Source organism: Plectropomus leopardus, chromosome 23, assembly GCF_026936395.1.
Source record: "Plectropomus leopardus strain MGB_pleo_1.0 chromosome 23, ASM2693639v1, whole genome shotgun sequence".
Classification (NCBI taxonomy): domain Eukaryota; kingdom Metazoa; phylum Chordata; class Actinopteri; order Perciformes; family Serranidae; genus Plectropomus; species Plectropomus leopardus.
In genome coordinates this window covers 14,681,551-14,706,012 of record NC_142198.1, presented here as the reverse complement: position 1 = coordinate 14,706,012, position 24,462 = coordinate 14,681,551, and the positions used below count along the sequence as shown (strand labels likewise).

General features: G+C 39.3%; 1 protein-coding gene across 1 annotated transcript in view; it reads left to right on the top strand.

Moving 5' to 3' along the window:
- The window catches only part of hdac8 (histone deacetylase 8), a 29,757-nt gene extending 5,799 nt beyond the window's left edge, over nt 1-23,958 (top strand). Inside the window, exons 8-11 of the mRNA XM_042512464.2 lie at nt 298-470; nt 1,356-1,450; nt 14,682-14,787; nt 23,231-23,958. Coding sequence (XP_042368398.1) covers nt 298-470; nt 1,356-1,450; nt 14,682-14,787; nt 23,231-23,253 — 397 coding nt within the window. The 3' untranslated portion in view covers nt 23,254-23,958. The remainder of the gene's footprint in view (nt 1-297; nt 471-1,355; nt 1,451-14,681; nt 14,788-23,230) is intronic.
- The last annotated feature ends 504 nt before the right edge of the window (nt 23,959-24,462 follow it).

The window sequence follows — 24,462 nt, the reverse complement described above, 5'->3', positions numbered from 1 at the left end:
ACTTCTAATCTATAGATGATTTTTAAGTCATTTTTGATTTACAAAACATAATTCAGAAGAGTGTCCCGTCACTTTGGACGGTCCACAGTAGAATGCTGTGAAACAGAGAGGCCATATGTGCTCTGATGATGATAAAACTTACTAGCATGATCCTGTATTTGATCATTTTGGGACTTTTACTACATTACTACACACACTATTATTTTGGGGAAAAAAACACATACTGACTCCTGATTGGCCTAGCCTACATATCCGGATGATAAAAACAACATGGTTACTGCTGTCTTTACTTCGCAGCGTAATGCAGGAAGTGCGGGCAACGTTCAACCCCGAGGCGTTGGTTATGCAGCTTGGTGCTGACACCATGGCAGGCGACCCCATGTGTTCCTTTAATATGACCCCAGTGGGGGTGGGCAAGTGTCTGCAGCATGTCTTGGAGTGGCAGCTACCTACACTGCTGCTGGGAGGAGGTACGCTGTGTGGCTGTGTTTATTATTCTGCCTGGTGTTTTGATTTTTGTGCATGAATGCTTAGTCCATGTCCATGTGTTGGTGTGTGTGCATGTGTGAATTATGTGTGTGCATGTTCCTGCATATGAGCATGTACTCCCAATGAAAGGTATACAATGTAACATGTCCTTTGTGTGTGTTTGTATTTGCTATGAATCTCAGTGATTCACTCATTTGTGCACAATTACGCACACATGGATTTACACGCAAACACACATACACATACACAGACACAGACACACACAGACACAGACACACACACACACACACACACACATACACACCGTGCTCTGTTCCAGACCCCTCAGCCCTTGGCCAGATGATAGCTACTACTTAAACGACACAATGAAGCCATTTTACTCAACTACAATCCCACCTCTCTTCCTTTCTCTCCCTCCCTTTCTGTCCTACATACTTTCTCTCAGCTATATCCTCCTCTCTTTCTTGGTTCTCTCAGTTTTACTCAAGGCCACCCTCTTCATACTTCACACTTTCTATTTGTCTTTTTTGTGCGAGAAAGAAAGAGTGGGTAACATTTTGTCAAGTTTGTTGTGGTGACGTCTGCACGGATCCGGTTATAAAAACACTACATTTCTCGCCTTTATCGCAACTCTTTTTTTCTTGTTTCTTATTTGTAGCTCATGTCCTTATCCGGCAAAATTGCTGTTTATTTATTCTACTAACTGACTGAAATTAACCCACTCCACACAGTTCAATTTAAGATAAACTTTTAAGCATCATTTCAAGATCGTTAGCCATGATCGCAACCCCATATACAGCATGTGACCACAAAATAATGAACCTCCTTTAAGTTTTCTCTTTATATTTGTCTCTTTTCCTCATCAGGAGGTTATAACCTGGCCAATACGGCTCGTTGTTGGACCTACCTGACGGCATCAGTACTGGGAAAGACTCTCTCGTCTGAGATACCAGACCACGAGGTACAACAACACACACTCCCTCTCTTTCAAAGCTCCAGTCACTCACATTCACATATTCCCACATGAACACAAACGCGCTCATTCTTTGTACTGTCACACAAAGTCACAGGACAAAAACGCACACACATGAAAAACACAAACACACCCCCTTGTGTTCACTGTCTGCTGAGTCACTACATCTAATCAAAGATGGCCGCCTGCTTCTCAATAAAGGGGTTTGTCTGCAGGTGACTCAGACGGAGTGTATGTGAGAGAGAAGGGTACCAGTGTTGACAGGTCCTCTCTGTCTGCCTCATCTAACACAGGCTCCACTCTCTCCATCTTATTGACATTAAGGGTTTTTTGTAATATACTGAATGCAACTAATAGTATCATTAAAGGAGAAATCAAAATTTTGAAGAGTGAAATTCAGTTCCATATTATATTGTCTACATGTACGCGGGTATATTCGAAAACGTAGCCTTTTCTAAGTGTTTTTGCCATACATCAATACATAAACTTCTTTTTAGATTACTGAAAATTCACCTTTTGCAAAATCTTTTGAGGGTGATGATCTTCAGAACTTTTCAGTGTTGATGTGTAGACAGGGAAAATTGAGTTTCTGGCTCGTGATGTGTGCGCTCTTTTCTCCTTTGCGCGGCGTTACAAATGAGGCGTCATTTCGTGCATTTGCATGCATGTTGGCCAAAATAGTGCTGGCTCTTACCTTGCTAACAGGACTTTGTACATGCTTACACATATATGTACACTTACTTGTCATCTATATTGAGGAACAGAGGTGTCAGAGTGGCTTTAGAGGACACTGCTTCAGGTGGTTTCTGATCTCTTTGCATGGCTTTTGGTTTAGGGACATTGCTGGCTATCTGTTTGGCATGCACTTAACAGCACTTCAGTTGTCTTTTTGTGTTTTCATTTGGAAATAGACTTTTTAAAACAGTGCTTGTGCCTTTTTATTTGTCATTTTTTGAGAATAAAAGGAGGATAAAACCTTTTTTTAAAAAAAAATGCATGTGTAAGTCACCATTTACCACTAAATTCACCATTTACTGTTCTTGGTTCAGATCTACCAGCCACCATGTACAAATCAGATCCAAAAACCTTTCAAGAACTTGATGTTGGATGAGTCACTGTTTTGTTGTATTGGTCCAAGTGTTGGACTGCTGCAATATGGACAGAACAAATTTTGAGATAATTATTACAATTATTTTTGACTTTAGCATCGAGATTCATTCTTTCCCTTTTAAGGAACACGTGAGAAAATGTTCTAAACTCAAAGTTCCCTTACAAGCTTTTTCCACATATTTTCTTCATATCTCATGGCCTTTTAAAAAATCGATATCTTGATATGAGACTAGATATTGTCTTGGATTTTAGATACAGTGTTTTGCTTTTTCATGCATTTTAAAGGCTGCATTACAGTAAAGTGATGTCATTTATGGAACTTAAAAGACTATTTTACTATTTGCCTTAATGCACTTAGTCATTATATCCACATTACTCGTGATTCTACATTAAAACATCTCATTGGGTAAATATTGATCTAAATTGTAAATTGGGGGCATATAGATGAAGTGAATGCATTCAGTGTATTTCTCTTGTTCTGTGATGTTATTAAGAGGTTTCCTGTAGGTCACCTTTAACAAGATTATGAAACACAACATGTAGACCTTTGTGGTCACTGTAAACTCTTTAAGTGGAGCTTAATCTGCTTGTTTGCAGTAATTGGGTGAAAAGCGTGGATGTAAACAAATGAACCTAATGAGTTGTGAGTGGAAACACTTCTTGGATTTTCCTTTACAAGGAAGGGAAAAATCTCAGTAATTTGTGTTTGTAAAAGAAAGGACGTGTGTGACCACTAATTTTCTCATTATGCTAACTGGTAAATCAAATAGACTCATCCTGTCTCCGAATCAGCAGACCCATCTGTCTTTCTTGCTCCTTTAGTCTCTCTCTCACACACACAAAGAGCTTCTTTCACCAGCAACTGATTTTTGGACCTTGTCTTGGTCAAATGTAATGAATAGCTGTGAGTGCGTGACTTTGTGTATGTATGTGTATTTATGCGAGAGTGCGTGCGTGTGTGTGTGCGCGCGCGCGTGTGTGTGTGTGTGTGTGTGTGTGTGTGTGTGTGTGTGTGTGTGTGTGTGTGTGTGTTCTGACCATGATGAAGGTACCTCTTGTTTCTCCTTGTCAGCATCCAATGGCCCTATATAGCCTTTGACCTCATTAAAGAGCACTCACTGAAAACAAAGCAACTATCAGTGCAGCAGCTGCCACAGATGATGAAGATGAGGACACACACACACATTTCTGCCTGATATCAAAAATGTAAGAAACAAATATCCTCATGACTTTTCCTGTTTCAATTTAAGTGCTTATTGGCTTCTAAATCCAATTTAATAGGTATTATGGATCTATTTTGAAGTTCATTTTCTACTGAGTTTATAGTAGTATCCAACTTCAGACAGATGTGTGTATGTGTGTGTGTGTTCGTGGCCATGTCTGTGCCCGTTGTGCTCGATAAGAGGGGCATTTATCCATGATGACCAAGCAAAGCTGAAGTTCCAGCGACATTGGAAACAAAAACTACCTTTGTACCCCCTTTTCTGTGTGTGTGTGTGTGTGTGTGTGTGTGTGTGTGTGTGTGTGTGTGTGTGTCCACTCTTTCGCTCTACTGTAGACAAAACCACATGAATGCACACATTCACTACAGTCAGATAATGTGTTAGCCTGTTTCATGGCATTTTTGTGTTTCATTGTATGATAAATTGCACCAATGTTGAGGAGACAACTGTGAACAGTCTTCAATGGGAAACTGTCAGTTAGAAAGTTGCACTCAAGTAAAAAAAAAAAAGCATATTTGTTTCCATTGTGTTGCTGCATCACAAATGTCCATCAGAAACTGAAATAATAAATTATATTTCATCTAGTTTCGAACATCCAAAAACAGCTGCTTCAGTTTGTTTTATCTGCTCAAATCTCAGTGAAATGAATCCAAACATATTTGTGTTGGTTTTATTTTGTTTAAAATATTTTGTTTAAAATGTTTATTTTTAATTAAATCATCTTTATCCTTTTCTCAGTACTAAAGAGGGCAAGTGTTCAGTCTGTATGAACGAGCCCCGGTTAAAAATAGTAGCCTAAAAAACACAAACATCAGTCACAGTGCGCCAGTCACATCAACAATAGTGCTGTAATGTTCACTGATTACCAGACAAAATATTACACTGCAGATAACCCGCACAATGACCCTGCCTCTGTCACACTTATTATATTCCAAGATCTTATAAAAACACAAGTGAAAGTGCCTTTTGTAGTTTGAACCAGGATTGTAGCTGGCGGGTCGAAAGTCATTAACCCTTCCGTTGACTTGTATTGTCTGTTAGCAGTTAGCTGATCCTGATTGACCCCCATTGTGTGATAGTGATGGAGCCAAATCTGTGTGTGAATCAGAGGGCAACAGTATGGGGTCTGCAGCCTCAGAGGTCAAAGGTTGGTTAAAGTCTCTGATTAAACAGGCATGGGGACTGTCATTATAACCTACTTTGCTTTGTTTGTGTTGAAGAAAATGTTCTGCGTCTCACTTGTTATTACTTCTCCAACAACATTGACTTGTAATGTTTGATGTCCAGGTGCCTTTGCCTTTAAAGTCAGTGTCACAGCAGCTGTGAGCACAGGGAATCATGGGAATTATTCTTTTTCTGTGTTGTTGCATTCCCACAATGTCAAAAAAATCACTTTTAAAGGCAGTGCTATGGGGGGAAAAGCAGGATATCATGGCGTGACTGTAGCTACACTATCATTTGTTACAAGCTTTTTTTGGGAATTTCCTCCTTTGGAAGTCAAAACAGCAAGAAAAAAATGTCATTTGGCTTACACAAATGATGTCATTTATTTTTTGCTGGTGTGGTACACCTCACTAATCTGATGAGTCTAAAAAACAAATTTGAATAAATATTAGTGCCTATGGTTGTTAGCATTTATCTGCAATTAACAACAGCCTTCAATCAGTCAGGTGGCCCATGCGTATTTATGCCAACATATAAGATGTATTTGTTTTACAGAGCTAAAAGACTTCAAGCTGTGGTTCCACATGTTTAATAAATCCACAAAAATAGGTAATATAATTATTAATTTGTCAGCCAAAACAAGATTTAATCTTTTAATGAAAGTCAGACAGGGTTTATGGCTGCCCACATTTAATGCTTGCTTTTGGATCATCACTCAAACAAATTCACAATTTTAGTCTGAATCAAAGAAACTTTGTGAATAAATATTTAACATTTTGTTTATTTAAAATAACCATACTATAGCCATGCTAGCAGCTTTGGTTGGAACCGTTAGCAAGCTGAAAAAGCTAAGATGCTACATGCAACTTGCAAGCTAACTTGCATCTCAAGTTAGCTTGTTAATAAAAAAAAAAATATGACATCAAACATTTAACATGTTTCATCCTCATTATTAGCATGTCAGAATGCTTGTTTGTAATATAATGGCTGTAGTTTGCATTTATGTGATATAATGTAAAACTTTGCCTCAGATTTATTCAAAAAGTTAGCTTATTAACATGCTAACATGACGTATGTTTTTGAGCTAATATCTAACATATAAATATCCTAATTATTAGAATGTTAGAATGCTGATGTCCTCATGTTTATGCAATAAGATGCAAAACATAATGCTATATCCTAAATGTTGGCTTGTCAACATGCTATGACATGTTATTAAGCTAACATTTAATAAATACGTCCTACTTATTAGCATGTTTAAATGCTAATTTGCCCATATTTATACCATAACATGGAAAACATTATATCAAAAACATTAGCATGTTAGGATAACTTTGCCTCAGATTCTCACTATTGATTGTTGATTGTTAGTCATGACAATTTGCAGCTTGTCAGACTGCTTTAAGCTGCACTGCCTGCTCAGAATTAAAGGTCATGTTTCTGTACTCTGATGAAGTATAGATAATTGACAGCTATCCATGCAGCTGCTATGGTTAATAAAGAAGTGTTTTGTAAACATTTCGAGCTGTCCATCTGACTTTCGTCACCACTTTAGACCCCTCCGTGTCTTTAATTGTGTTTTTGGTCATTTCCCAGCAGCGGAGTTCCTCCCAGCCGTGCTGCTATGATAAAAACAAACCACAGATCTAAACTTCCTGCGGCTGCCTCAGCGGGTCAACACGCATACCATGTACTCACAATTTTGCTAGTGTGGATCCAGCTCATTTCCTTTGTCACATACAGTGCTGACCCCTCTTTCTGTCGCTCTTCTCTTTCCTGTTTCCACTGCATGCCCAGAAAGCACATTTTGTTGACGCAAAAAAAATGCTCTTGAACGAAAACTGGCACCTGAATTTGCTTTATAACCAGAGTTAGGGTTCCAATAACCACTTCAATTTTGGATCTAGTTCCAAATCTCCTCTTGTAGCTCTTCTTTTCTTAGCACTTGTCTAAATCTTTTGGGTAATACTTGACTTTTGGACCCTTAAATTTCAATATTAAAATTAAATCAATTTGATAAAGAGCTTCAAAAGGTGATTAGACACTGGGGCCAGGTTTGATATAGTGCTCTAACTGCTATTACATTATTAATATTGCAATTACAAATTAAACTTTTGGTAGCCTGCTAGAATCGAAAATATCAGTTGCTTTATCTGTCTAATAGATACATTTTGCTGCAAGTAAGATGAACAAAAGAAGAAAACTCCTTTGAGGGCATATTTTGCAGTTGAAAAAAAGGAATATGTTGCAATATATATGTTATTGCAATTCTCAACATTTAATTGCAAGATTATTGAGTATTGTGATAGTAGTGTATCGTGGGGCCTCTGGTATTTCCCACCCTGCTGCTTGACCAGATTTTTAGCAAATAATGCCATTATTATGGCCTTGAAGGTTTTGAATCAACATCTTCACACTTATTGGACTGAATTGTTTGTCCAAAAGCGGACTTAAATACCCCGTTGTCTGCATTGGGAGCAACAGAAGTAAATACAAATATGTGTCCATCTCAGAGCCACACAGGAAGGGAGGACGTCTCTGGTCCCAGATTGGCAGCAGGGAAGCGTCCCGCCTCTTTACTTCCTACTTCCTCTTTTCCTGTCTGCAGCCACTTCCTGTCCTGCCCCTCACTGCCGTCAGGGATGTGTCGGCTCCCAGAGTCACGGGCTCAATCACCGGAAACATCACCAGAGTACAGTGTGTTTCTGTGTGTGCGTGTGTTATAAGACCAAGGGAATTTGTCTGTTTACAAATTGGCACAGAAAAATGTGCTGTGAAGAAACTGATTATTCGCTTTCATTCAGCTCTTATCGATCTTAATCAAATTTCTGCTGCTGTAGATTATTTTACTCAGTCTTGGAGGGGAAAGTGTCAGTGTGAATGTTGGGTTGTACCAACAAAGAGCTGAAAGAGTTAGTTTCCTGTCTTGTTTCCCTGCACTGTGGTGCAGTTGTCTTTTTAATGTCTGTTTGTGTTTCGGGTTCATGGACGGGCTTGATCCTTGAAGATGGAATCATTATTCACTTTATTCCCATCTTTATTTTCCTATTATGCAAGGTATTTTTATAAACCCAATGGCCCAGTATATATAATACTTGACCCATGAGTTTTTCAGTTCCTTTACTTCTTTCCTCTTTTTCATTTTTCCTCCCTTTATATGAACAGTTCTAACTTTGGTCAGCAACAGGAGACAGTGAAACCACATTACCATACTTTTACACATAAACTGTAGTAACACTCCCAGCAGTGTGTTCACACTCATTGGAGATTGAATGTGTTTTTAATTTTGAGATGGACTTCATCTCTTTTTAATGTTTTAGAAAAAAGCAATTGAGTGGTTTTATCATTTTAAAAAGCTGTTAATTTGTTAAGAAAAGTATGTTTTGTTTTGCTTTTGAAATCCTAAAAGCAACCTTTATGTTTTAAAGTTTTGATTCTCTGTGTTGTGCTGCATCTGCACACATCATTCAGCATAGCCGTAGATAGTGGGGGAGGTATGGGGGACACTCAGGGGTAGAGCAGGTCATTTGCAAATTATAATGTCAGCAGTTCGATTCCCAGCTCTTCCGGAAAACTTGTCAAAGTATGACAATGGCAAGATACTGAACCCCAAATAGCTCCCAATGTGGCGCAATCGCAGTGTAAGCTTGTTTGAATGGTTACTGAGGAGCAGGTGGCACGTTGTACAGTATCCTCAGCCACCAGTGCGTGATTGTGTGTGTGAATGGGTGAATGTGACATGTAGTATAAAAGCATTTTTGAGTGGTTGAAAGACTAGAAAAGTGCTATACAAGTGCAGTCCATTTACTTCTCCCTCAAAACATGATCGTAGACTTTTATTTTGACAAAATTAAAGACATTTTTCACTTTGAAATGATGTAAAAAGCCACAATTTGGTGCATAAATTTCACCAAAATGCAGGAAATAAAGTTCTCGCACTTTCCCAACAGAGGACTCCCAACCCCTGGTTTTGCGTCTCCCCAAAAAGTGGGGTAGAATTTTTTGTGAAATCTAAAAGTAACCATATATAGATATGTAACTTAAATTATTTATACAAAGTTGCTTTATTATTAACACATTTTGACCAAACTTTCTGCACATGTATCAGCAATATAGCCATTCCAAATATTTATATTTTAAATCACTCGCATAAACATTTACGCAAGCCTCTATCCGTTTCAAGCATAAGGTAGACACCCTATTTCATGACAACTAGAAACTATATAGATGGGGAGTTTTGAAAGTAGGGCAGAATAGGTTGCCAGATTTTTGGCAACCTATTCTGGAAGTTATAAAATAAATTCAGTTAAATATATATAGTGTTTTGTGCTGCCAAGTGTTCTTATCGGTTTCTGTTTCAAAATGTGAAGAATGTTAAATGGAGAAGGAGAGTCTTTTAGATTAAGCATCCTTGCATGTTCTTTGCATGTAAAGGATGTAATACTCGTCTTATGGCATCTTATTTGAAGTTTATATAGTAAAAATATATAATAGGCAGAAGGAAAACGTTCAAAAGATTTACTCAACATGGTGCAAAACACCTGCCCATTCAGGATTAAATCTATTCCCATGGGTTTCCTGTAAGCTCTCCTGATTTTTCAGCAACATACAAACACTATTTGTTGCCTTAAAAGGAAAACTGACAGACAAATCTATAAAAGACAGATTGATGAAGAGGTAGGGGGGGCGGGAGAGAGTCCAGATGCAGGGAGAGGGAGATGGAGAGGGAGGTGTACGTGCGTTATGTGACTGTGATTTGGACATGGAGCCGTTTTTTTCTTCCCCTGTTGAAAACATTTATTAGATAGCAGCTTGATAGCAGACAGAATCCATTTGTTTTCCGAGACGTTTTTCCCTCCGCTGTGTAGCTCGGCATCCTTCATAGCTGGAGATCCTGCTGATCGCTGTGAAAACAAACACACTCACACACACACACACACACATGCGCACACCGCTGCCAACAGATGGGCTCATGCAAATGAACACATACTCAGACTTTTAATATTACTGCTGCTAATAGAGTTTTAATAAGTTCATTGTGTATTGCTTCTGTTATCATTATTGTTTGTTATTACTATGTAGGGCTTCCCCCTAAAAGCTGATGACTGCTGCTGCTTCTAAACCACCTGATAATATGATTGCAAATTCCACAACTACAATATTAATGTACCATTTCTTGGTTTGTAGCAATTTGTGTGTTTGTGCTGAACAGTCCTGGTCATTGTTCCGGTTTTGACGGTTTAACACATAACCAAAGTTCACAAGAGCTACTACCTTTAAGAAACTTTTAGCCGTATGCTGTTAGCAATATATACTGAGCACAACATTGGTGTGTTCACTCTGTGACTGGGAACCTCTGGCAGAGGTATCCACATAGGGAGGGGGTCCTTGTCCGTGGAGTTTGCCATGTTGCACCACCATTTTCCTACAGTAGCCCAGAACGGACAAACCAAACACTGGCTCTAAAGATGGCCATATGGGTTTTTGTGTTGGCCAGTGTAATTAGCAGCCCCTCATTTTTTTTTCAACCTGAAACTGCTTTATTAAGTGTTTTCACCGATTTAAAAATAGCGGGTCTGTATGTTTCGGAGAGGATGAGAGCTCTGCAGATAATTTGGCTTCCAGTAAAAACCTCCTGAACGTCTGGATCTTAACATATCAGAGAAAAAAAGGTGAGCACACATCAGCAGGTGTTTGGCTTGACGCCTGTCTCTGACAAGCCAAAACAGCGTTGGAGAAACACTGATTTGATCTGTGAGCCAATTTAAATCACCTTGTCTGTTTGTTTTGGAGAAGAAGAGAACTCTGTCGATAATTTAGCTCCCTGTAAAAACCTTTTGAACAAGAAATACTGAAGGAATTAATCCTGTGACACAAAGTGCAATATAGTAGCATTGAATAAAATGAATATAGTAGAATTCTGTTGTCAATCTTATTTTTAGATCAACATCAATCTAATAAAACAAAAGAACTACAAAAGTACAAACCAAATGTATTCATAGAACTTTTTAACTCTGAGCTGCAATCAACACATTTAGATCCACACACACAGTGTTCTCTTCATCAAGGCCAGTGTTTCTTATACAAACAGGCTCATAAGAACAGTGAATGATGGGCACAGGGTCCATGTTCAGGACCGTGGCAAATAGTCTGAGACCTTCCACTATTTATCTCTCTGTGTGTCTCTGCCCGAGACACTGGAGCCAGTCAGCTGGTATTTTCTGTCTCCTGACCTTGTCCAGGTGACGTATATTCGCTGCGTCACTGGATCATGCACTAAAGTGTCTCTTTTATCGTTTATTTTACTCACCATCGCTATTTTTTTCTCCCAGTCTACAGTCTAAAAAAGCATGAAGAATATCACAACTGTGAATGTTCTAGAAATATTATAGGAAGATGTTTCTTTAAGGAGTGTCTGCACCTCTCTAGTTCTCGCTTCCTCTCTCTTTCTCCCCATGGTCATCCAAGCCAAACAAGCAAGCAGCAGGAGACTGTGTGTGATTTGTGCGTGTTTTTCTCTGTGTGTGTGTGTGTGTGTGTGTGTGTGTGTGTGTGTGTGTGTGTGTGTGTTGCCGGACAGCAGGAGACAGAGCACTGGGTTCATGGGAATACATTGCGGGTGTGCATGTGTGTTAAGTAACTACTCTCATGTTGAGCTCTGTTGAGACCGGAGGTAAGACAGAAACTCATCGGAGCTAATTGAAAACAGACACACACATTCTCACACACACAGACACACAAATACACACACACTTGAAGACACCATGGATATTTGCGAGCATGCATGTGCTCACACTTGCAAATATCCATCCATCCATCTTTGCACAAACACACACACTCTTACCTTCATCCACACGCAAACTAGCAAACATTCCCTCGCTCTGACTCTCTCACACACACACACACACACACATACACACACACACAGGGCTATTAAACAAAGACAGAGTAGTCTTTGTCTTCAAGTACACCAAAGTATACTCCTACTGCAAGTTGGCTCAGCTCTGTGTGCGTGTATCTGTGCAGACGTGTGTGTGTGTGTGTGTGTGTGTGTGTGTGTGTGTGTGTGTGTTGCCAGCAGACTTTCTGAAGTCTTCTCTAATGACATCCATCTAATCCACTAAAGAGTTTCAATCCAAAACAAGATATCCCCGTTTTTAAAATGGCCGTGGCATTAGGGCAGAAATCATTACGGGATGTTTGCAGAATCACTTTGCCAACTTAAAGGAGCAGTCTGACATTTTGGGGAGTGTTTGCTGGTTTTAGTTTAAGTCAGAAAATATCAATATCAGTTTACATAAATACCATAGGCCTACATTTTCAAAAATGTCTTACTCCTTCTTAACTTTGGAAATACTAAGAAATACACCAAAGGTAATAGCAAATGTGATAAAAAAAAAAAGCCTTTTGTATTTAGTTTGACTAAAAAAATTTTGACTCCAAGTACACATACTAGCTTTTTTTTCAGAGCAGTCAATACATGTCAAGGTCCTCAGAGGGTTGCGTTTGCACAGTTATCATGGCGATTGCTTAATGTTGTAACCTCCATCTGCAGAGGACAGCCTGATTTATGGTATGACGCTGGACACTTTTGCTCAACTGAAATTACGTTTTTTTTTTCAGCAGCAAAAAGTGTTGACACTTTCCTTTTATGTCAGGCACATTAAAAATGTTGTAATGTGGCATACATCATATTTTGTCATGTAATTTGAATGGGTAATTAAGGCAACCACTGGAGTCTTGAGTGTCCTGGTGTGAGCAACTTAGGGCTGGATTCAGTTAACTACATCATGAAAAAGGATGGCAGATTTTTTGATATGCTGAAAGTGCATCTCCTTGTCCACGTCCCACATTTGTTGGACGAAAACATATTCACCCTGTAGCTCCCTAATTTTTTTCAACGACCACCTCATTTACTTTTATGCACTTTCATTGTTTTCTCAACAAATGTTTAAAATCTCGTCCCCTTCAATTAACTCACTAAATTCATCAATTTTCTCAATTATCATGCAAAAAGATACAAAGTGGCACACAAATAGATACAAAATAAACATTCAGAGTATAGCATCTGGTTACCATGGAGACGACTGAGACCATTTTGCCGAAGCATAAACTGCATAACGTTGCACGGACGTTTAATTTCTGTTACCAGAGCTTTTGATTATGGTTTCAGACAAGATGGTTTCAAACTGACAAATACTGAGCTTGAAACAGACAAACTTAATGTTTTGGAGGAATATCGCTCTTTTGTTTCAGGCTTTAGTCACGGCGGCTTGCTCGGTGTGTTCCGCTGAGTCTTCAGAGTCCAAGGCTTTCACAACAGTGGCTGCGAATGGACTGACGCACTTGTGGTCAGACCTGGCCTCCGAGTTTGTTTTGCTCTCATGGCATGGAGTCATGGCCCAACAAATTCCCTGGAAATATGTTTTTTCAACTGACGTGCTCTGGTTTTAACTTCTGGTTGAACCCACTCTGGATTTCCACCTGTTTTTCCCTTTTTTTAAAAAAAGAAATATATTGGCTGGTTTTGTTTCATGGAGTCAGTCCGACTGTGCATGAAATGCCAGGAGCCTTTGGTATGTGCTGAAATCATCTCAGGGTTTTTTTGTTCATGTTAGTGAGGCCCAGGCTGTCCAGTGGAAGTTTGACTGATTTGTGGTTCCTCTTCTGTGTTCTGCATTACATTTTCTCTCTGTACATGGACCAGACTAAACTGTCTCATACATTTGTTGTGTTAATGCAACTTGTAGACAGCATGCTGACTTCAGAAAATGTAAGGAACATGTGTCCATCTGAAAGCTCTGATTTAGCCACACTAGTAGCCCAGCTCTGGGGATGGTAATGTTGGTCGGTCCACCTCTTTGATCCAGACTTAAAAATCTTGACAAATATTGGACAGATTGCCATGAAATTTAAAGGATGAATCTCAGTGACTGTAGTGAAGCCCTGAATTTTCCTCTAGCCACTATTAGGGTTGACATTTGTGGGTTTTTTTGTGTGAAATATCTCTACTACTGCTGGACGGACTGCGATGACGTTTGGCCAAGACATAAAAATGTGATCCTCTGACTTTTCATCCTGTGTCATCATCAGATATAAGTTATCCAATGCTTTAATTTATGACCAAACACCTGCAAAACATTCCCACATGCTTACATTATAAACTAAAAACATTACACATCTTACTCATGGCTATGCTGTAAAGACATACTGCATCCCCCAAATGATCATTTGTATATCAGTTCTTCTCCTCGCAAGAAAAATATTTTCTTGACAAATTTACATAACATGGATTGAGTAACTGATACAAAATGAACTGCTACTTTAAATAGATTTGTACAATCAAAAAGATGGAGGGAAAAATCTATCAAATCATCCAAAACCATAAGTGTAGCTCAATATGTGGAGTATTTGACTTTTTTTGAATTTATTTCAATTTTTTTCAAAGGAATGATCCCTGAAAGCCTGTGTAAATATTCATCACCACTCAGTTTCACAGTCCAACTCTTCAAAGTCCAAACGGAGGCCGAAATTTTTCCAGGAAAGCAGCTGCATTCTTTAAAAAAGAGACAAAGAGGAGAACGTGTTCTTTGGCACTCTGCTGTAGTTACTGTGTGCAGATGTGAGGGGAAAAAAAGAATGACTGAATAAGAAAAAGAGTAAAAAGAAATTTTGAAAACCATAAATCCAGAAGTTGTCGTAACGATTGTTGTGATGTCTAGTTTTTTACAGAGTACGGACCTGACTATTCGCTGGAAATCAGCCCAAGCTGTCGACCAGACCGAAACGACACCAAACACCTGGACCAGGTCATCAGCACCATCAAAGGTGTGTGAGTGTGTGTGTGTGTGTGTGTGTGTGTGTGTGTGTGTGTGTGTGTGTGTGTGTGTGTGTGTGTGTGTGTGTGTGTGTGTGTGTGTGTGGATTCACAGGTGCGTCTGTTTGTGTGGGTGTGGAGGGTAAACAGGTGTATGTGTGTGTGTGTATGTGTGTACCCTGAACCTTCGCTCACCGAAAGCCCTTTTGTCTCTGCGTGGCTCTTTTTATGTGGGGTTTCATGTGTCTGTTCTTGCTTCTATACGTCTCTGTGTGGGATGAAAGTATGACTTGTTCTTTTTTCTTCTCCTCCCTGTGGCTCTAAACATCCTTTTGTGTGTGTGTGTGTGTGTGTGTGTGTGTGTGTGTGTGTGTGTGTGTGTGTGTGTGTGAAAACACAGCCGACCCCGCTCTTTTACCCAAAACCTCGGTCAGAGTCTGTGTCTTGATACATGTGGTATATTTTTTTCTTTTTGCATCTTTCGCTTTCTATATGTTCCTTTATATGTATGTTTGTATATTAATCTGAGTGTGCGTCTGTAGCTGGGCCTTTGGTCTTGGTGCTGACAGCCCGCAGCACCCGGGAGACATCCTCCGTGAGGGTGAAACTAAGGCGAAAAGTTGAGCGGTGGGAGAATTGTTGTTAGGAGGGTGAGGCCAGGAACTAGCAAGTCTACAAGTGGAGTTCATTTCCCGAACATTACCCTGTGTATCGCAGGGTTTTTGAGATCTGAGTTTGATCATTTCAGTGTCTTGTAAATTTTGAGGATCCGTCGTGTGGAAGTGTTAACCACAGACTAACAGGAAATCCTCCCTCCTTTCCCTCCGTCAGTGAAATATTGTATTTGACACAGCAGTTATCCATTCTCTGTGTCTGAGAGAGTGACCGATTGAATGAAAGGTGCAGAAAAAAGGCTGGGAAGACTTATATGTGGCCAAAAAGTGGTCAAGTCACCATGTTTTATGTTGAAAAATGTAAGATCTAAATTTCATTTTATTCTTTATGAAAGCATATTGAAAGAGCTGAAAGCTTTAGTTGAATTTTTCTGCCTTCAAACTTGTCGAATAAATTCTGCTAACATTTCACATTTTATAGCTGTTTTTCCACACCGATGTGCCAAAAGGAATGAAATGCCACTAAATCTCTTCCCCCTCTTTTAGTTTATGAGTACACAATTGTCTCCATCAAGTATGAAGTGTGACTAGACAAAGTGACTGTGGCAGAGCCAAATTCTGTCATTCACTCTCTGCAAGTGATTATTTTGTATATGTACACGTTTTTGGAGAAATATGTCCTTGGTGTGCATAAAAAGTCTTAGATCCTTAACTGAAAATTTGGAGCAGAAACAAGTGTTGTGTTTAAATTTTTTTGTTTAATACAAATAGAAAGTTGTGACTTCATTTCAACATGTTCTCACTCCCAACTTATCATATTCAATACTTGGTCATGTTTAGAAAAAACATCAATCGTGGTTTGAGTTTAAATATGTGCATTTGTTTCTTCACTTACACAAGTTAACCAGTATGTTATATGATGTTAAAATAACTCAGTGTTAACTTTTGGTTTTACACGGGACACAAACAGCGGTCTCCGGGGTAAAAGTCCTGTGTTTGTTTGACCTATCCACTGTACCTCCCTGCTGTCCTTTATGGACTCTCACTATTTATTAATTGATTTACTTTTTTTGTTTTAAAGATTGTTTTTATGGCCTTTTACCTTTGTTGGATAGGATAGCACATTCTGTGTGCTGTGCATTCATATGCTTACAGCTTAAAATAGTTATCAGGACTTGCTCCAACTCTTCACTCAGAGGCTTTCAGTGTCTGAAAACACTGTAAGGCTTGAATCAAGCACACCAAAGGACATTTACCGAACTGTATGCCCCCTATAAATACAGCAATTAATTTTATGCAGCCCATTTGTTAATCTCATGTATCAGTGGTCTTAATTTTCATAACAGTCCCTCCACTGTGATGACCAACTCCTCACCTAACCTTGGAGGCTGGATTATTAATCAGCATGCAGTTGCAGTTTTCGATGTGATGAGTATGCAGTATATCTCCCTTGAAGCTATTATGAAATCACCACTTTTGCAGAACAACATGTCGGCTACACTAAAAGAAATAATAAGTGATCACAGAGATTGGAAGGTACAGAGAGTTGGTGTTAATACCCTGGGGAGGTACTGTTTACCAAAGGCTGATAATCATATCTTTTTTACATCCAAACTACAAGGTGGGACTGCTGTTTGAAAAGCTGTTTTTTTTTTCCAGTGGAAAACTGTGGCTTAGTGTGAATGGAGAGCCAAAACGGAGGGAAAAATATGTGTTCTCGAATTTTATCCGCATTAGAGCGGACATGGCATCAATTAGCGACTAAAACTTCATAAATTTAAACGGGTCATTTTGCTTCAGCAAATGACAAAAAAACCCCGTTGGATCTTGTTGCGGCTTATCCAAACAGCATTAAGTTCTCTGCTTTCGACAAACTCCAGGTCACATCAAATCAGGGGAACAGGAGTTTATTTGCCGAAATTCAGTTGGTCTGTTGGCTCGCATTAAATCATCACAACCGGAGGGGTTGAAAGTATCGCTGATTTCTAGTCATACGGCTTTTATTAGGGGCAACGGAGAGAATGGGTGGATGAATGGATGGATGGAGAGAATAAAAGAGAGGAAGAAATTAAATACAGACAAGCCAAAGATGGAGAGAAATGTGTGTTTGGGTGCCGTGCCCCATCTGATCTCTTGTTCTTTGTCCTGCCTTCAGTTAGAGTTGATTCAGCAGTAAAGTTTAAAGTCTGTGAATTTATTAAATTCATAGTTATTGCAAAAAGTATTGATTTTACAACTTTTTTCCCCCAAAAAATGTGTTTCCCTGTATCCACTTCTTTCTTCTCTTTCATCCATTGAAGTTTTGGTCCTGGTCTCAACCTGTCACATCTGTTTTATGTCCTCTTTCATTTTCTCTGTCTTTACTTTCATGTCTCTCTGTCTCTTCCACCAATTCCTGCTCTCCGTCAAGTCAGAAACAACTTTTTTTTTCTTTATAAAATGAGTCTGTCACACAGCGCTTCACCACACAACAAGCAGACACCAAAACCACCAACCAGAATTGAGCGTATTATAATTTTAAATATCGGAGCAAATGTCTTTTTTGTCTCTGCCTCTGATTAAAGAAAGACCCACATGTCTGCCGTCTTAACTAATGCGCACACACGCACTCGGAATAAGAATAGGCTTTAACACACACACCTCTGGGCAAACATGACATCATCGGGGTGGATAAGTTTTTCTCATGGGTTGGAAGTGCTGTGCTGCTTATAAACACTGGTTTCCCTGAGAAACTGCCCAGTGTGAGTTTGTCCGTATGTTTGTTTGTGTGTGTGTGTGTGTGTGTGTGTGTGTGTGTGTGTGTGTGTGTGTGTGTGTGTGTGTGTGTGTGTGTGTGTGTGTGTGTGTGTACCCACATCTGCTGTCTGCTGGCACGAATGGACAGTAAAGATTTGAATCTTAAAGTGGTAATCTCCAAAGTCCTTTCCCTTTTCATTTTCGTGAAGCATGTGTTACGTCCCAAACCCATATGTCTAACTAACACAATGCACATGCATCAAACACAATTTGTGCTCACTGCGCATTATTTGGTGATGTACGAAAAATACAATTTTTTTGCCAACACACAGTGATATATATTTTGACCTGAGAGTTGCCAAACTTAATCAAAAGGGTTTAACGTCTGTATCGAAGCTATGTGTCAGCTACGTGTTAAGCTGAATGATAATATTTTTATACTGTAAAAGCATGCTAACATTAAAAATGTTGGGCTGATTTTGTAGGCCGCCTTTATTTTAAGATTTAGCTTAATTTAATCAGTCTATGCTGTACTTAATTAGGTATACTTGGGACCAGCTGTACTTTAAACTGAATGCTAACACTGGTACATGAGCAGACTAATACTAATAATACTACAGCTTATCAGACAAGCTCTTCATTGTAAGGCTTTTTTTTCATCAGCTGTCTTTATTTTCAGACAATTTTTATCAGTTGTACTTAATTATGTATACTCTGATACATTAGCATAGTAGGCTAACATTAGCATTCCACTTATATTTAAACTCATAGACTGTATATAAAGATGGATGACTAGTCCCCACTTATACCTGTTATGAAGCTAAAATATCCCGGATACAGACTTGTACTGGTGACATCATTGAGAGCTGGAGTCTGTGCAGTAGCGATATCCGTTAATTATTAAATTGTTCCTTGGGTGAAATTCATAACCTACCTGGCAGTATATAGAGTAAACTGTTGACAACAAATTTATTAGAAATCTACCCAACATTCGTCATTTTACTCTGGATTAGTGCTCCTAGAGCCACGTTCTTAGCGTGTCTACAAAGTTGTCAAACATCCTTTTACGACCAAGTCGGTTATTGTTACAGAAATAGTAAAAGTCAACATGTTTCTTTCACAGACCTCAGAAGCATGTTGGTTTTTTTATTATTGTCCCAATATAACCTGAATACTGAAAGATTAAACAAACAGTATATATTGTGATTAAAACATCAAGCTGAATGTGCTTTCCTAGTGTTTCCTGTTACTCAGTCTTTCCTATTGTCTCTCGTACACTCACACTGAGCGGGTGTGTTAATTAAAATGTGATTTTTATGAGGGGATAGTCAGAGGCGGCAGCAGCTGTCTGTGCGTTCACAACTCTGTGTTTACGAGACTCTGGTAGCGTGATTTCCCCAGGGGCTGCTTGTGTGTGTGTGTGTGTGTGTGTGTGTGTGTGTGTGTGTGTGTGTGTGTGTGTGTGTGTGTGTGTGTGTGTGTGTGTGTGTGTGTGTGTGTGTGTGTGTGTGTGTGTGTCAGCAGGGAATATTGCAGCGTCTTTACATCCTGCTACTTGTGCTCGTTAATTCTCCCCTCTGCTGACAAGATGCTCGTCATGCTGTACCACACTCATGCACAAACACGCACGCGCAACGTGATATAATACACACCCATACAAAGATACAGTATACAAGCAGGACATGAAACATGTTCAGAGATGAGATATGTACGCATCAAACACAAACAAGAAACATGGTGAAAGAAATACCACCAAGGAAATACACACACACACACACACTGAGTATAATACCCACCCACAGATGCTGTGATAGATTAACGTCTGCAGGTAGTAAATATCTGAGGCCCCTGTGGTTGCTCGTCACTTTACCAGAATTTACCGTCTACATCTGGAAAGCAAAGAAGAAGCAGAGGCAAAGGGTATGGAGAGAGGGAGAGTACTGATGGGGAAAAGAAAAAAGAATCTGCCACTTTATCAAAAATTTACATTTTTCAATTAAATTTTAGTCCATAAAATATCCCAAAATATTTTAAAAATGCCCGTCACAAGTTTCCAAAGCCCATTGTGACGGCAAACCAACTAACCAACACCTAATCGTAATCAGAAAGAGAAGATAATAGAGACAGAAATTATATTGTGTGAGTTAATGAATGAAGCCAAGTAAAGTTGAGGTTGTAGTCAATTTTGTATTTAAAGGAACAGTTCACCCCAAAATCAATGATATATTTTACCTCCTACATGTAGAGCTATTTATCAATCTCGGTTGTTATGGTGTGAGTTGCTGAGTGTTGGAGATATCAGCCGTAGAGGTGTCTGCCTTCTCTCCACTATAATGGAGCTAGATGACACTCAGCTTATAGTGCTCAAAGTGCCAAAAAAAAAGTTTTAAAAACTTAATAGCAATCCCTCTTTCCAGAAATCATGACCCAGTCAGTCAGGATAATCCACAGACCTTGCTGTGAGCAGTTTTATGAAGGAACTATTTTCTTTTAACTGAACTATAACCGCCATCCAAATTGCCGCACAGAAGGAAACATGCATCTGCTCATGGATGAGCTGCAACTACAGCTGCAACCTAGCTTGCTAGGTGAGCTAGCAGTAGATACATGCTTCCTTCTGTGCAGTGATACTCTTGGCAGATGTCGTAGTTCCTACATAAAAGTGCATAAAACAAGGGTTTTTTTCTTTCTTTTTTTTTTTTTTTTGGCACTTTGAGCACCACAAGCCAAGTGCCATTTAGTTGGAATGGAGAGACACCTATGCGACCAATATCTCCAACACTCGACAACTCACGCCAAAACAATCTACAGTAGACTGATACCTGGGACTATAGTAAGAGGAAAAGTTATATAAAATATATTTGATTTTGTGGTTAGCTGTCCCTTTAAGCAAATATCCTATTAGCCTGCTTTTAGCTAGTGTTACCAACTTGTGACCGCTTTTGATCTTTTCTAAAACAGTTCCCCTTGATTATTGAGAATTTGTCAGGCTTGTGAAATTTAGCTTTGTTTGCCAACACTGCCTCAGTCAGCATCATTTCTTCCCTTAGTTCCCTCATGTGGTCTTTAAAGCTTGTGTATAAAGATAGAACCAGATATGACTCACTTGTGGCTATAATTGACTTTGTAATAGTGATTTACAGTAATCCCTGCCTGAATTTGTGGTGTAAACTATTACATATCATAAAATGTGGCCAGGGAAAGTTTCAGCCTAAAAACAGAAGCCATTGTGTTGAGTTAACACCTTTGAAAGTCTCAACAAAAAGCAATTAATTACACGATTTCCTGCTTTGTGCTTCAGTGGAAAGTACAATATTAGGCCTTGTTTAGACTGAAAATAGTTCTGCATTTTAAACACAAGAGTCTTCTATCAGTGTGCCGCAGATGAAGATGAAATAGCAGTATTCACAGTGGACCAGAAAATATTGTAGAGCAGTGAAGCTATTTTGAAAAAAAAAAACCAAACAGAAATTTAAGATTTTATATTTTGTAAAGAAACTATCCACATATTTATATTTAGGTGGAAAGGATCAGAACAAATTGGTTTAAAGCTCCTTTTTAGTATATTTGTTGTCATTTTAGTGTCACAAAAGCTTAGAACAGACTGAACAAGATACACCTCAATGTCTATCAACTGCAGTCACTAGCAACACCTAACATAATACTTTTGTTTTTGCTCCCTTATTTTTTAAATTTTTTTTGTACTGACGATGTACTCACATATTCCACAGATACACCACGGGCACTGTTTACGATGAGGAGAGCAATTAAAGCCAGTCCCACAGGGCAGAGGGTTATGTTGGAGAAAAAAAAAGGTTGTGAACCTCGACAGTAATCCATGAGTTTATCAAACACCAAAACACCACACAAAAGTTCATAAACACTATGAGGAAAGGTTTTCCCACTATTATCACGGCATCAGTCATTTTCTGTGTCCACCCTGACAGTTTAGGGGTAAACAGTAAGTTTGCTTGGTGTTTTTGTGCTTCTTCCAGTCTGTCCGCAACCTAAAGCCTCATAAACAGGCTTGGCGGGTAAACACAACTACACTTTTTGCAGTTTTAAGAATTTCTTGTCGCTGAACTTTTACTCTATGCTCCAGTCCCAGTGTAATGTAAGTTAAACCACCAGTGGAATTTTCAAAGATACAAATACAGAAAGTGAGACACAGAAGAAACACATGAAAGCATTAAAAACAGATGATAAAGCTGCTGTTGTTGTTGTTGTTGTCACTGCGGGGAGAATATGACAAGACTCCACTGACAGCTCCACAATGGCCAAGAAACAGGACATCCTCTCTCACTGCGTCAGGACAATTATTCATCCACCGAGCGTGTGTGTGTGTGCATGCATGTGTGTGTGTGTGTGTGTGTGTGTGTGTGTGTGTGTGTGTGTGTGTGTGTGTGTGTGTGTGTGTGTGTGTGTGTGCGTGCGTGCGTGCGTGTGTGTGCGTGTGTGCGTCTGTGTGTGTGTTTTTGCAACATGTTTACTTTTCCTAATCTGGCAATTTAACATAACAATAGACAAACAAAGCAGCATTGTGTGCAGTGAAACGTATAAAGTAAACCAGCGACTAGACTTTATAATGCAGCTATTGTGTGAGAACACTTTGTGTGTGTGTGTGTGTGTGTGTGTGTGTGTGTGTGTGTGTGTGTGTGTGTGTGTGTGTGTGTGTGTGTGTGTCTAGTGTTTGTGTGTGTGTGTGACATGGAAACCAATCTGTGTCCTCATGCAAATGAAGTTGCAGTGTTGCTTAACGTCGTAATTTCCATATCGATTCCCCTTTTGCATGCTTGTATTTCCTCGGGAGCAACCAGGCTTACCTCAGCCAGATGTTATTTTTCATTTTCATTAGGACAAGTGTGTGTGTGTGTGTGCTTGTGTGTGTAAATGTGTGTATTTCTGTTCCATCTTTGCTTTCTCCTGATGTCTAATTTGTGTATTTAGCCTTTTTTCTCCCCACTTTATATAACGAATTTGACCCTTTTCTCTTCCTCCTCCTCCTCCCTGTCGATGTGTGTGTATCGGAATATATGTGTGTTCTTATATGTGTGTGTTCACCCCCTCCTCACCCCTCTTATTTCTCTCTCTCTCTTGTTTACAGGGAATTTAAAGAATGTGGTTTAGGAGTCGGCCGCCTCAGCCTCCTCCTCCACGCACACACACACACACCATGTTTCTAAACCAGGTCGATGCTCTGCGGCTTTAATGAAGACAATATGGAGCGGACCCCTTCAGCCCCGAGGCACGGAGCGAACGAGGGAGGGATGAAGGCAGGAAAAAGAGAGCGAGTTTTGGAAAACATTAGCTGAGTGTTTCCAGGGGAAAACAGTTTAATAAGGAGGAGGGGGGTGATGTGGTCGCTGTACAGTGTTCACTGTTTATAATCCTTTTGTGTTTCTGGAAAAAGGCATGTATGTTTGTGTGAATGAGAGTTTATGGTGAGTAGCAGGATGTTTTTGCACTCAGTTTTTTGGTATCGTGGGATGTGTTCGTGTACATCCTATCAGTCAGATATTTTAAACTAAATGGAAAAACAGATTTTTTCAGGTGTCCGGTTTCACGTTCACCCCGGTGCTGCTGTGATTTTACCCCCGCGAGGACGGATAAGCACTAAAACAGACAAAAAGCGAAACAGTGAGGTCCCCCATACACCTTGTTATCCTTGTAAAAACCCCGGGTTTCTGAGCAGGTCCTGAAATGAATTGAGAAACTTGGAAAGTTTACAAATAAACAGTCTGGAAAAGTTTGGAAAATAGACAAAACTTGATTTGTTCAGCCACATTGTTTTAACCTCTGGGCAAAAGCTGTAAATTAAACATCTGGACAGAGTTTGTTATTGTCTGTCTATGGAAAAAAAACCTTTACTTTCCCTGCATATTTTCCGTTTAAAATTCCAAAGATTTCATGAACTTTCAGAGGGTTTTTGGACAAATCAGGAGTCCTAATCTGTTCTGCTGCTTGAAGATTGACAGATGCAGGTTTTCTCACAAGGACTGGAAATATTTATAGGTCACTAAAAAGTTATTTATTGCTCTGCACCCTTTTTAACAGTCACTTCCATTTCACTGTTTATTACTAAAAACATTGACCGAAGTCTTGTGAATCTGCAGGAAAAGTGGGATTCCAAAAAATGGAGTCTGCAGTGTAAACAGTTCCTCTGGTTATAAACCAAACTGCTTGATCTCCACACTATTTGCCATTATATCATGTCCCCAATTACTGCATAGTTTTTTTGTAAATGCAAAGAGCTCAGTTGCTTTCTCTCTGTAGGTCTCTAAAACTCTAAAACTAGCTGCAAAGTGCATCTGATTATTCCCATGTCTGCAGAAATTT